Source organism: Danio rerio, chromosome 6, assembly GCF_049306965.1.
Source record: "Danio rerio strain Tuebingen ecotype United States chromosome 6, GRCz12tu, whole genome shotgun sequence".
Classification (NCBI taxonomy): Eukaryota; Metazoa; Chordata; class Actinopteri; order Cypriniformes; family Danionidae; genus Danio; species Danio rerio.
This window is the reverse complement of record NC_133181.1, coordinates 10,972,853-10,987,144: the sequence shown is the minus strand read 5'-3', so window position 1 is coordinate 10,987,144 and position 14,292 is coordinate 10,972,853. Positions and strand designations below refer to the sequence as shown.

At 34.7% G+C, this 14,292-nt stretch overlaps 1 protein-coding gene across 1 annotated transcript; it reads left to right on the top strand.

Moving 5' to 3' along the window:
* Window positions 1-181: 181 nt before the first annotated feature.
* On the top strand, window positions 182-12,359 carry itm2ba (integral membrane protein 2Ba). The gene is given in 6 exon segments (NM_199646.1): window positions 182-357; window positions 5,586-5,717; window positions 7,691-7,906; window positions 9,490-9,600; window positions 9,741-9,891; window positions 11,320-12,359. Coding segments are annotated over 6 exon segments (786 nt in total). The 5' UTR covers window positions 182-270; the 3' UTR covers window positions 11,409-12,359.
* Window positions 12,360-14,292: the final 1,933 nt, after the last annotated feature.

The window sequence follows — 14,292 nt, the reverse complement described above, 5'->3', positions numbered from 1 at the left end:
TTATTAAATTGTGTAGTTCAAGTTATAAAAGTATAATATGTGTTTTGAATACGGCTAAGTGTATAAATAAAGTAAAAGCAAACATCAGAGTCAGCGGTTAGTGAAAACAGCGCCCTCTGTCGGCTGACTGAGGTATATACAGTCTGAATTTGGCTAAATGCGCCACAGCAACTTGTGAGGCAGCACTGTGTATAGAGAGGTCGTCGGCTTCGCCAAGCTCTCGTTAGTTCGGTGAAAAAAGTAAAGACAAAAAAAATCCAGCTACCCAACATGGTGAAACTCACTTTCAATTCCGCTCTCGGACAAAAGGATTTAAAAAAGGAGGAAAAGGATGAAGCTTTGATCCCTCATGATCTGGTGAGTTTTGTTAGCTTCAACGCTAACCGGCTAACGTGATTAAAACAGCGTTAACAACAATGCTATTTTTTGCCTTTTAATTCGTTATAACGGATTTACTTGTCGTGATAGTGTTTGTTCAGAATGTATCGATCAATATATGTTAGCATTAAGTGAATACGTTTAAGTAAAAAACGAAGGATTATACAAATATAAATAGTGAAAGTAACCAAAACAAACATTTGGTCGCTTGACTGCAATACAGTCGTTTTTTATTGATAATTCATCCGACTGAAGCACATACACGATGTTTAAATGGGATTTATGTGAGTTTTTTGGACCAGACAGTTTTGTTTTTGTGTGTGCAGACTAGGGAAGCCATCTCCTCCTTGTTTCGGTGTGTATATGTGTGTGTGTGAGTGAGTGTCAGACAGCTTTGAGCTTACAGGAAAATGGCCGACAGTTCAACACAAACACCAGGAAACACACACAAACCCTTCATGCTTTGCAGGTTTCTAAGGTTTCCTTTTTAGATATTTGATTGCTTTTTAATGAAATGTTCTGAGCAATATAAACAGTGAATGCATGCATAAAAATGTATATATACATGCATTCATGCACTCTTCATTTAAATGCAAATCAATATTAAATGCATGCCTTTAAACTAGATTTGCATTTAAAGAAGTGTAGATGTGTCATTTTATATTTTGCAGTTCCTGAATAGGTTTCAGCCATGAACATAGTAAAACCAGGAAAAGGAAAGACATTTTTAGCCAGCTTATCGTGGGAGACTTTCGTAAGTGTGAGACCTGCTCCCACTCAAATACATGCACCGTCTGCCTGCTTCTGTGCCTCCAATACGATCATCATCTGCCACTGAGGATGAGTCAGCGCCTAGTGTGCGAATTGGGTTGATGATGAAGAAGAAAAGGAGGCCGTGAATCATTCATAAGACACTGTTGTGTCTGCAGAAACGCCGCCACTGTGATCAGATCAATGCTGCAGCCTGGTATCATCGCCACCATTTCGGGCAAAAGGAGCGTTTCAGTTGGGCTTTAGGGAAAGGAGAAGAAAATTTGGATTTCATGCTTCTTACCTTTTAGACATTTCCGGCAATCGGAGCCTCTAATGCTGATCTAAGTGGGTTGAAAGGTATCAGTTCATCATGAGATAAGCTGTAAAGATCATTCTGTGTGGTCTGAAATCCTCTGTCGCACAGGTGATCAAAGCCTCTGCAAACTTGTGGATGGAGCCACCAAAAACAGCCATCTTTTTTTCATGGAGAAAAAAAACCTCCTGAAGGCTCTGATTATTTAAACAAAGACGCTCTCTGTTAGGACTAAGCTGTAATCTGCGGTGTGTGTCTGTGTGTGCGATGATGATGCCTTGGGTATTTCATACAGGTGTGTGTTAAGTGAAAAGTGCATTTCTGAAGTTGTTTGGTTTGGTGTTTTAAAAGCAGCACAACAGGAAGTGTGTTTGTGCAAAGTCTCAACATATCCTTGAATAGATAGCAAGAAATGAAATCTAAAATGATGCAGAATTATGGATTTAGCCGGATCTTGCATTAGGATGATTGTGGATGGATTTCATGGTTGTGCGTAATTATTAAAAGTTGCATTGGTGCGCTAGATTAGGACTGAAGTCAAACTACATGAGCAGCGTTTACATCGACTACTACTTGCACAGGAATTCTTGTCATGGAATGATAGATCAAAATTGTTCAGGGAAAAAAGGTTTGTTGTTACAATGTAATTACATAAGTACTACTAAGTAATAAAGATATTTATAATAGGATTTGGATAGTTCTTATAATAGTTTTTGGTAATTAAGCATAACTTTGGCAAGTGTCGTAAATACTGTAATTAGCATAACAGGTTTTTATAACAGGACAGAGACCTATATACCATTTCAATGTGATGTCATTTGCCCATGAACATTTCTTGCTTGCAATCAAACTATTTCAGAACTGCAATAAGAGGCAATTCAGTTATTCTTGATGTTAAAACAGCTGTCATAATATTATATATCAATATGTGGCTATTTTTAGATTATCAGAAGATATAGAAATTAAAAATGTAGAACAGAAAATGCATCCATTAAAATGGTCTATAGAAGGACTTATGGTAGAAAAAAGAAAGCCGACACACACACACACACACACACACACACACACACACACACACACACACACACACACACACACACATATATATATATATATATATATATATATATATATATATATATATATATATATATATATATATATATGAGCAATTCCGTGCAAATGTCAACCTTGCCATGAAAAAAAATTAAGTTTTTACCAAAATACGGAAACCATTTCTGGGTTTTTTGTGTAAGCAAGTATTTTACAGTACTTTAAAAATACTCAAAAATGCATCTGTCAATGTTTTCAAACTATTCTATTTGATTTACCAAAGTCACACAAATGGTAATTTCACATGCGTCACATCCATAACAGAGAGATGTCACATCCATAACGACACTTTTTCCTCAGAAATGTGAAAATATTAAATTAAATAAAACCAATTATTTTTGTTTTGTAGAGAGCCGACTCTAATCCTTTTGATTAGCATTATTTCTTTTGGGTTGTGCAGTTTAATTCACATAATTTCTACAAAGTGTGTTGTATACTGTAAACTCAGACTTTTTTGTCACATCCATAACACATGCTTATTTTCCTCATTTAAAGTACAAAACACATTTACAGATTGATATTTTTCTGCTCCCATAACTCTGTGGCTAGTTGCTCTAGAAAATATAATCAAATTTTTCAATATAATGTTAACATATACTTTCTCTGTCAATTTATGTGTTGAATTTTTACTGCAAATGTCACATCCATAACGCTGGAATTGCTCATATATATACTAGTATCACAGTTCGGTTGCGATTATCATGCCAGCGATTCGGTTTAATTCGATATTTCAGTGCATCACGATGCATTTAAAATGCTTTCTATAATCAATTAAAAATTTTACTTCACAGCACAACAATTGTTTTAAAATGTATAATTTTACAATTCATTCATTCATTTTCTTGTCGGCTTAGTCCCTTTATTAATCTGGGGTCGCCACAGTGGAATGAGCCGCCAACTTATCCAGCACGTTTTTACGCATCGGATGCCGCAACCCGTCTCTGGGAAACGCGAATGGAGGGAGAACATGCTAACTCCACACAGAAACGCCAACTTAGCCGAGGTTCGAACCAGCGATCTTCTTGCTGTGAGGCGACAGCACTACCTACTGCGCCACTGCATCGGCCATTTTTTAATACATTTTATATGCGTTTGAAATACAATGTTGTCCTTGTATATATGAACTAATATGAACTAAAGAGAATATCTTTAATTTTACCTACTCAAAGATAACACTTTCTGAATGCATCAAACAGAACTCAAGTACATGTACAGAACAACATGTGCATTTAGAGCTGATTAACAAAAGTAAATGTTACTCCGCTTTTTGAGCATTGTTGAGCGAGTTGTTAAGCACACACACATATATATATATATATATATATATATATATATATATATATATATATGAATGAGTTAATTTAATATTTCAATTTTAACAACAAATACTATATACAAATATTATTTTTATTAGGCAAGACGAGCATGTTTATAGCACATAATCATACACAATGGTAATTTAAAGTGCTTTACATAATGATAAAAGAAACTAGATACAATTATTATAAGGAAAAAAGTATTTAAATTATTTAAAACTGAATAGTGATCAGGTTTAACTGAAGAAATAATCATAATATTAATGTTATTGAAAATTGTAATTGCGTATTTTTAAATAAATGTTCTACATTTTTCCTGTTAAAATAACAGATGAGAAATGGTGTAATTTTTACTGATTCATAATTAAATATTCTAATAATGATATAGTTTGTATTTTTGCATACAGTATATTTAACAAGTTATTGTCTATTCTGTGGGTTTTGGTGTTTACATATGGCAAGAGATTTTCACTTTACTTTTAAACAATTCATACAAATTTGTGCATTATGCAGCTAATTAAAATGTACTTTATTCTGTTATTTCATGGGTCTGTCTGCATTTTCTGTATCATGGAAATCATAGAGCAGTACTTAAAGTTCAGTGTGCACAGTGCACAGACCAGACTAATCGATAATTAAGTAGGCTGGTTGAGTGTTTTCATTATTGATTAGTATTTTCAGCTCTAATCATTTTAGAGACACAATCTCAGAATTGAAATGCATATCAGTGCAGGATCACAAGGCTGCTGTTTTCCAAGCCAGAGGAGAGATAATGATGACTAAACTCCTTTAAATTGCTGCATTGTCATGGGAAATGAAGCTCAGAGACAGCATCCCTTAAACACACCTGTAAACAAACCTGTATGCATATTACAGACGTTTCTGCTGAAAAGTGCCCACTTCTGATGGCCATAATTTCCCTGGAGTCTGCGGTATGTTGTAAATACAGGAAAGCTACTTTAAATTGTTTTGCTCTCGATATGTTTCATGTGGAAAAGAACAAATTAGGACCAAGTAGACTTGTGCCAAACTATCGGGATATTAGGTCTGATTTGTTTTCACTTTCGTCTTTATACATCAGCCAGCGTGTCAGCTGATGTTTTGTTCATTTGCATCATGCCAGTATGTTTGTTCCTGTTGGTCTCTGGAGGGAGCATGGAAATTTTCCAGTATCTGTCGAGCACAATGCGATTGTTTTGAACAGCGGCACACCCAGGCTAAACACACTCGCAAATAAAATCGGAGAAAACGCTCTTGATGAAATAAGCAGACGCTGGTGCATTAGTGAGTGGGATCTTAGGGGATTTCTGCGGGAATCTGTGAACATCTGGAAACAAACACGGTTCCCAGTGGAAGTTCTTGAACACATTGGTCATCATTAAGTGTTTGTGAAGACAGTCCTTATGTACTTTATATGTTTAGACCAGAGATACCCAAACCCGGTCCTGGAGGGCCAGTGACCTGGTCCCAATCAGATACACCTGGGCTAGCTAATCATGCTCTTACTAGGCTTTCTAGAAACATCCTTGCAAGTGTGCTGAGGCAAGTTGGAGCTAAAATCTGCAGGACACCGGCCCTCCAGGACTGAGTTTGGACACACTGGTTTAGACAGACTTAAGGATGAAATGTAATTCAAGAAATGTTTTTTTTTTTTTTTTTTTTTTTTTTTTGAATCCGGAGCCTATAATTGAGCTTTCCTTCTGTGTGTGCAGGATGTGGAGGACGTGCTGCGTGTCAGACAGCAGTCCAGGGCTTGGTGCTGGTGCATGTGTTTGGGTTTGGCCTTGATTCTGTCTGGTGTGGTTGTGGGAGGAGCTTACCTGTACAGGTATTACTTCATTGAGGTGAGAAAAATCTGTTTAGTTCTTTAAAATAAAAATCAACAAAAAATGTAAGGAGAAAAAAAAGTCCTAACAGATTCAGCAGTTTGTCAGTATGATTAGTTTTGTTTTTAAAAATTAAAGTAAAAAAAAAACAATCCTCAGCTTTGTTGAATAGTTACTGTACTTTATTACTGTATTTTAGTTATTTGCATTAAAAGATAAGTTGGCAGTAGGAATGCACAATATATTTCAAAATTAGCATTATCATGATAGTAAACCATGTACATATCATGGAGATGTGTGATCAATTACATTTATTTTATGCATTTTTGAAAATTTGCATCTAAATTTGACCAATCAGATGGGCTTCATTATCTTTATGCCCACCTGTCCAGTAGTTGCTATTCAGCAACTGGCCAATGGTGAAGCCTGAGCTGAAAAAATAAATACTAATGCTGGAGACAAGAAATGGAAAAAAAATGACAGAGTCAGAATATCTGTGGAGGTTTTCACTCATCCATAGTGTCTTAAAGACTAAATATTTTCACCTTGACAGTTTTTTTTATTATTAATTAGATCTGAAAAATGCATCGGTTAAAAGATTGGGGTCAGTTTTTTTTTATTTATTTTTTTATTCTTCTGGACATTAAGGTGGCATTTATTAAATGAAAAAACAAATGTTAAATAGTTAAATATTTATTAACATTTTTTAGAACTCCTTATTGTATGTAGTTTCAGATGAAAGTATTACTTCAGTCAATATTGTTTTTATTACTATTACATTAATATTGATAATAATAATAAGAGTAAATTTAATAATTATTAATATTAGAGTGATTTCTGAAGGATCATGTGACTGAAGACTGGAGCAAAGATGCTGAAATTTCATTATTAAATTAACTGGAATAAATTATTAAATTAATCATTTAACCACCTTTGAACGGTTATTTTATATTGCAGTAACAATTTACAATTTGTACTGTGTTTGTGATTAAATAAATGCAGCCTTGTTAAGCAGGATAAGCTTATTGTAAAACATTTAAAAATCCTACTGATCCCAAACTTTTGACCGGCAGTGTATATTTCACCTGTTAGTTTTAATGTCGTTAAATAAATAATTTAATAACATAACTAATAAAAATAGCATTTTTCTGGGGAAATGTTATATTGTAAGAAATATTGTTATCGCAATACTCCACAACAACAACATTGCATGTAAATTCAGTATCATGCAGCCCGACTAGGCAGGTTTTCAGCCAGCTTTTTATTGCTACTAAATCTGTTATATATTAAAATATAAATATTTCTCCCATGTTAACTGCCCCGAGTTTTTGACCAAATAAAATGCCAATTCTGTTTTTTGTAATCATGTGCACCACTTTAAAAATGTTTATATAATTAATATTGTTTTTATTGTGACAAAGTCATTATGCTGACTATTGTATTGCTGAATATTGACTATTGATGTAATATTTAATATGAATGATGTGGATTAACAGAATACACATAACATGTTTTGTGCAAGGATTTATTTTTGTTAAACTCAACAGAAATAATCCTCTTTGCACTTTAATCATTACACCATAATTAGTTTAATTACAGACGTTTCATTTTTGCCCTATTATTCATTTTGGTGGCATTTTTGCCATAGACACTAATTAATTTTAAACCCTACTGCATATTCGGGCAAATTATATTAAAACAACAATTTTAAAACGTTTCTCATCTACATTGTAACAAAAACCATTTGCTTCCCACAAAAATATGCACATTGGAAGGAGATTTTACCATAATTGGCTAAGCATCAGTGATGCCATTTATACTATTACTGATACATGCCAGTGGATTTAAAATAATATATATTTGGTTACAAAATGAGTGCAAATTTTAAAAAGCGTTGTTGTCTTAAATTCCGTTTCCATACACTTAGAGAAGGATGTGCATGTAGTTAATCTTGCTGAGAGAATGTGTCCATTCATACTGCTGGTGTTCAGGAGGAGAGGATGTATTTCTGCGGGGTGAACTACCGTGAGGAAAATTACAAGATGCAGGACAGCCAGGAGGACACAGACATGGATCTGCCAGCCGCATACAAGAGGATCGAGGAGAAAGTCAGAGTTCTGGAGGACGAGGGAGTCGAGCTCATTAATATCCCTGTGCCCAAATTCAGCGACAGCGACCCTGCTGACATCGTCCATGATTTCAACAGGGTGAGAGTCAAAGTTTGTCACCCTAATAAAGCCATATAGAGTGCGTGAGGATACCCCTCGCAGATCTCTTTTAAATTCATATTTTTCTATAGGATGCTTTACAATAATATATTTAGATTAGTCAGTACCGAAGCCAAAACTGGACCTAATCTAACAAAAAACATTTTAAGATCACCGTTTATAAATTAGTACACTCAAATATATATATATATATATATAATTTTTATTTTTATTTATTTTTTTTACTTTTAGGGCACCTTTTAAAAATATTCAGATTATTATATTTGCAGAGGGGTTCCTAACAGTGCCAAAATATTGAAAACTTAATAGCCAATTTATTTTCCAATATGAACATTTTCATTTGTTAATCTGGCCTATGATATTGAAAATCCTGTGAAAATTTATAGCCCTTTTGTTCATTAACCCTGTACAGCATGACGGCATTTGTTAACATCAGTCATTCATCTAACATCTAAGTCAATTGGTGATGATAATTGTGTTAATTTTTTATGTTAATTGTGATAAAAGTGCTTATTATTCTGAAGTGGTGTTAATTTTGTAGTTAACGTCCAATAAAATAAAAAAAATCCATATTCATTTTATTAAATTAAGTTTAAAAAATAATACAGTTCAGTAGTTTTTTATTAACTCTAATATAGAACTATAATATGGCTATTTCTCAATATTGATTTTAACACACATTTACTAATGACGTTTTTATCATTGATTTAGTCTTTGTACTGTGTCTTCCTTTTGCAGTTTAATTTGATTAAGTGAAATTTATTTTTAAACTATTTTCGAGAGGATCACATACTTATGATTGACCATGGCTGGTCCGCATTAGCTAACACATGATTCAACCAATCAGACGATTCCTAGTTCACTATAAATAACCAGAGTTTCTTACCACAGTATCTTCGTTTTGAAGAATCCCCCCTCCCACCTTCTTTTCTAGATTGGGTGACACGGCAGCCCAGTGATTAGCACTGTCACCTCACAGCAAGAATGTCACCGGTTAAAGTCCCCACTGACCAGTCGACATTTCTGCACGGAGTTTACTCGTTCTCCCTGTGCTTGCGTGGGGTTCCCCAGTTTCCTCCCACACAGTCTAAGAACATGCGATACTAAATTGGCACCATAGTCAAGCTCTTAGTTAGCTGTATTTTCCCTATAGCCATCTCTTTATCTGTCATCTGAGCTTAAACTCCCCTCTCGCCCTGCTAACGGGAGAGAGCCCAGGGCTTGAGGATCTTATCAGGGTTGTCTCCCATGACAGCATGCCAAACAAGCTTTATATTCATTCATCAGCTAAGTGCAAACTCTTGAAACAAAAACATGTATTTACTTTGAAGATGTATATACAATAAAGCATTTTTTTTTTGTTTTATTTATTTTTATTTATTTATTTTATTTATAAAAAAGATAAAGCTAAAAAAACGCTTCAGCAGTTAATCACAGCAAGAAAATTTGATATCAGCAGAAGCTTATTTACGCACACATTAACATAATTGCTTCATCTGATTCCACAAAATAAATGACCTATACAAAAACGGTAAAATCCCTGTTTTTCCTGTCTGCTTTAGAGACTGACAGCCTATCTGGATCTGCGCCTGAACAAATGCTACGTCATCCCTCTCAACACCTCCGTCGTGATGCCTCCCAAAGACTTTCTGGAGCTTCTGGTCAACATCAAGGTATCTTATATTGGAACATCATTTGCTCTTCTTGAACTTCTGGAGCTGTCTAACTAGACATTTAAACAGTGGCCAAATGTTGTCTAGGCTTTTCAGCAGTAGTACGATGATCAAGCATGAGAGTGTAACTGTGTCTGCAGGCTGGAACATACCTGCCGCAGTCCTACCTGGTTCGTGAGCAGATGATGGTGACTGGGAAAGTGGAGCATGTGGATGAGCTGGGTTACTTCATCCATGGCCTGTGCAGAGGGAGAGACACTTACAAACTGGAGCGCAGAGAGACCGTTTTGGGTAAACGCACAAACTTGTTTGACCAGAATTGTGGCAAGACTGGCGTTGTGCTTGTCTTAACTTGAAAACTGAAAGTAAAACATTAGTTTGCTGGTTTGCATTTTTTTACTAGTAAGTTTTGGACTTTTTATGATTTTTTGGGGGTTGTTTTGGGTATAATGGAACATCTTTTTATGCATTTAAAAAAAAAAATTAATTTAGTTTTGGCAAATATATGATATACTTTTATATAAATTTATTAATTGTCCTAGTGAGCTTTAGATTTTCTATGAATTTTGTTGGGTTGTTTTTATAACTTTTTGTTGTTGTTTTGAACTTACAAGTGAGTTTTGAACAATATATGAATCAGTGTTTCCTCTAGGATTTTTTCCAGCTGTGGCGGCAGGCCTTTTTTTTACTCTGATCTACCAACTACCTGTGGCGTTATTTTAATGACAAATGTTGTGAGCGCAGTATTAGAAGGCGAGATCGCATTTATGTAATAGCCTACCCTACAGCACGCGGATCTCTTTGCTTGCGCGCCGATTTCCTCTGCTCGTGCACAAAACACGCCCCCTCAAATATAAGCCTCTTCCAAGAGCGTGCAGATCTTCTTGTGCGCTCTCAAATAAACGCTGCCGATTTAGTGCGTTTATGTAACGAGTATGTCTCCAACATTTATTAGATTTCATAGGAATATTTATGAATGTCTCTAATAGGCCTACAGGGCGATATTAATGTGTCCTGAAGTAAAGTGAACCTGTCAGTCAATCAATCTGTCAGCAAGTAACCTTAACGGGGTAAACAAATAATGCACAGCACTACTACGGTTACAGAGAAGTTTGCGCTGTTATAATTCAATCATCTTTTAATACGTTTTGGTGCGATTATTACCCGCTATTAAAAAAATTAAATGTTTTGAATGAGAAGCTAAAATGTAGCCGTGGCGGGATGAATTTTGTCGTGGCGCCCCGCCATGAACGAATGAATGTAGCAGAAACCATGCGAATCATTTTTGTCAACTTTTGACCCTTTTGTAATTTTTCCATGTGATTTTTGCCTGTTTATGAATTTTCTAGTGACAAATATAATGTCTGATTTTTCAACTCTCGTGATTACGTTAAGCATGTCAAGAGTCCACAAGCTCGATTCACATCATTCGCGCCGCCTCATTCACGCGAATAGCGCCGTAGGATGACGCTTAACGCTTTATCCGCGTCTGGTGTGAACGTACCATTGCAGTTAGTTAGTTTTTTTTTATTTAAAATTGTGTATATTTTCTGGAGCTTCATATCAGTATGTTAGTATAATTACTATTTATAATACAAAACTATTATATTTTTATACAAAAAAAAATCTTAATTTTTTTTAAATAATCATTTTGTTTGTTTTTCGTTTGTTTGTTTTTACATACATTCACCTTACAATATTACTCTTGTTTTTTTGCAGGCATCCAGAAGAGAGAGGCTCTGAACTGCCACAAGATCCTCCACTTTGAGAACAAGTTTGTGGTGGAGACTCTGATCTGTGAGCAGTAGAGCAGTGGACAGCGCCGGCTTAACCACTGACAAATTCCACTCTGACCCTTCCTGTCCTTCTATTAAACCTCTTCCTGTTTCCCCCGTTTGTGTGTGTGTGTGAGAGTGTATGTGTGTGCGTGAGCTCTGAGTTTCTCTGTATAGCAACAATCAAAACGACAGAGAGAGAGAGAGAGAATGTGACTGAACGCCAAGAGCAATATTCTGTGTAGAGATATCTGTGTAGGCAAACATTTGGACCAGTTTCTCTCTCTTAGTAAATGTTTTTTTTTTTTTTCGTGTGTGTGTGTGTGTCTGGGTTTCTGTTTCGCGGGGAGTTTAAAGTCTCCAACAGGGTGTGTGGTATATCGAGCGTAAATAGCATATTAAAGGAAAGGACGAAAAAAAGAGCAATGAAATCTATAAAAGATGCACTAAATGTTTAGTGTGCGTTTAAAAACTGTGAACCGTCACAGATACCAGATTATATACTGGGGAAATATATTTGATGAGAGATTTGTGATATACGGCCAATGTAAGAATAAACATATAATGGATTTTTGTACTAGTCACACTTTAAGCCTAGCTTGTTGTTTCAAAAGCCAGATTTCGCTCTGCTGTAAGTTAATACACTGCTACATCACGTCCTATAGTAGAGAAATAAGCGATCTAGAGGACGCAAAACTTCTGTTTGGCTTCTTTTTTTTTTTTTTTTTTTTTTTTAATCTTAGCACAATATCCAGAAGAAGTAAAGCATACGTCAAAATACAGACTAATCAAATGTGTAACTTTTATGTCATTTAGGGACTGCCGAGGCATTGGGTGTAAACTGATGGACGAATTCTGTAAAGGTTGTTGAAATTTACTAAAAAATACCAGTTCAACATGAGGTGGGATGATTTATACTTTGCACATAACCCAAAAGGTTTTAATGTTAAACATATTGCTACTAATAAAAAAATTGACCACTCATTTTGCTTGTTGCTGTTTTTTTCTGCAGAAGAAGTACTCAAGGTTTTTGTGTAAACTCAAAAGGGGGAAGAGAAATGAAAGTTTTCATATTCTAAAAATTTAATTTTTTGGTCAAATGAATATAGAAAAGGTGTTGATAAAACAGATTAGACTAAAGATTAACTATTTATTAAAAGGTCACCTATTTTACCCCTTTTACAAGATGTAGGTTAAGACTTTCTACAGTTTCTCCAGAATGCGTCTTAACGTTTCAGCTCAAAATACAATTCAGATCATTTATTGTAGCCTCCAGAGTCTGTTTATATTGGGATTTTACTCTCTTTATTACAAACATGCTCCATGTAAAAAACTTTTTAAAATTAATAAACATTTAAAAAAGTTGTAACATTTTAATCCCAGTTTATTTGCAAAAACAAGAATGTTCTGTGGACGAGAGTATACATGGTATTATAGAAACATGGCGCCTGTCGATCAATTCAGTGGGCGGAGGGCCTCAAAATCACTGGGATTTGGGGTCTATTTCAACATGATTTTTTTTTTTTTTTTAAAGACTTATTGTGTTTATATTAACTCAATATGACAGTGGACACACTATACCTGCACACAGTTCTGTCCAAACAGCTTACAAAAGATGACTTTCATTATAGGCGACTTTTACAGTTTTTCCCAATTGTTTACACACAATTACTTGTACTTCAGACACAATGACTACAACATGTAACATGATGCACCAACCCCCTGAAACAATTCTGCCAAACTGCAAGCTGCTTTACACTCAAATTCCAGACTTAAAACACACTTTGTTCAAAACACTACACACAATTCTCCACATTTGGCACAATTTTCATGCAGAAAATCTCGTTTTCACAAGGAACACAGTCAATCAAAATTGTAAACTCAGTTGCCCTACTTTGCATACGAACTCATCACATAGGTAAACGCCTGTCACACATGATTGCATGATTTTTTTTTCTGCCTGGGGATGGAAACTGAGCTAAATCCACTTTTTAATTTTTTATTACTGTAACTATTCAGTCAATACTTCTGTTGATGGTATATGTAGACCATGTTATGTGAAACTTTGTGTTGGTTGAAATGAACTGTGTAAACTGTTTTTGTGGGGGAAAATACAGTAAAATATATTTGGTACCGTGAATTGGTGTGTTTTGGCATAAAAACAATATTCTGAAGTATTTTACAATGCACTTATGTAGGCCTTAGTGGACTGTCTGTAATGTGCAACACTGAAAAAAATAGGCTTACAGTAAGTCATTCTGATAAATGGAGAAGAAATGGTCATCGTGTTTCAGCTAAAGCACATCAGTGATCAACTGGTTCTTATAAATGTCTATTCATGTGATGGTTTGTGTGTGTCATTTGAAAACAAAATACCATTTTGAAAAGAAATTACATTGTTTTGAACGTAGAGTTTCATTTTGCAGAAGAATTGAAGGGTTTTGCCCAGTGTGTGTGTGTGTGTGTGTTTTGTGTGTAGAGTTCTGACAATATGAGACATGCTGTCAGAAAATGTGTGTAAACAACTGGGAAAAACTGTAACTATTGGGGGGCGGTATTGGTTTTCCACATAAAAATATTATTCAGTAAAAATAAGATAATGAATATAAAAAATTTTTTAGTGACTGACTAGCAAAAAAATAGAGGTTTTGGAATGGGATTTTGATTTGTTTCCTAATTTATATTAATTGGTTTATTTAAAATGTAGTTTTTGTAAGCCATTACTTTTATTTAAGGGAAACCTAAAACATTTTATATATTTCCTCGAACACATCTTTTCCTCAACTTTCAAGATTGCGAAAGAAGAACAAAACAAGTAAAAATGGATCTCACTCACAAACTAAATGACTACAACTTTAAAGTTAAAATGTAAATAAAATCTATTTAAAAAATACTAATCAAAATTTTAATAATAAAT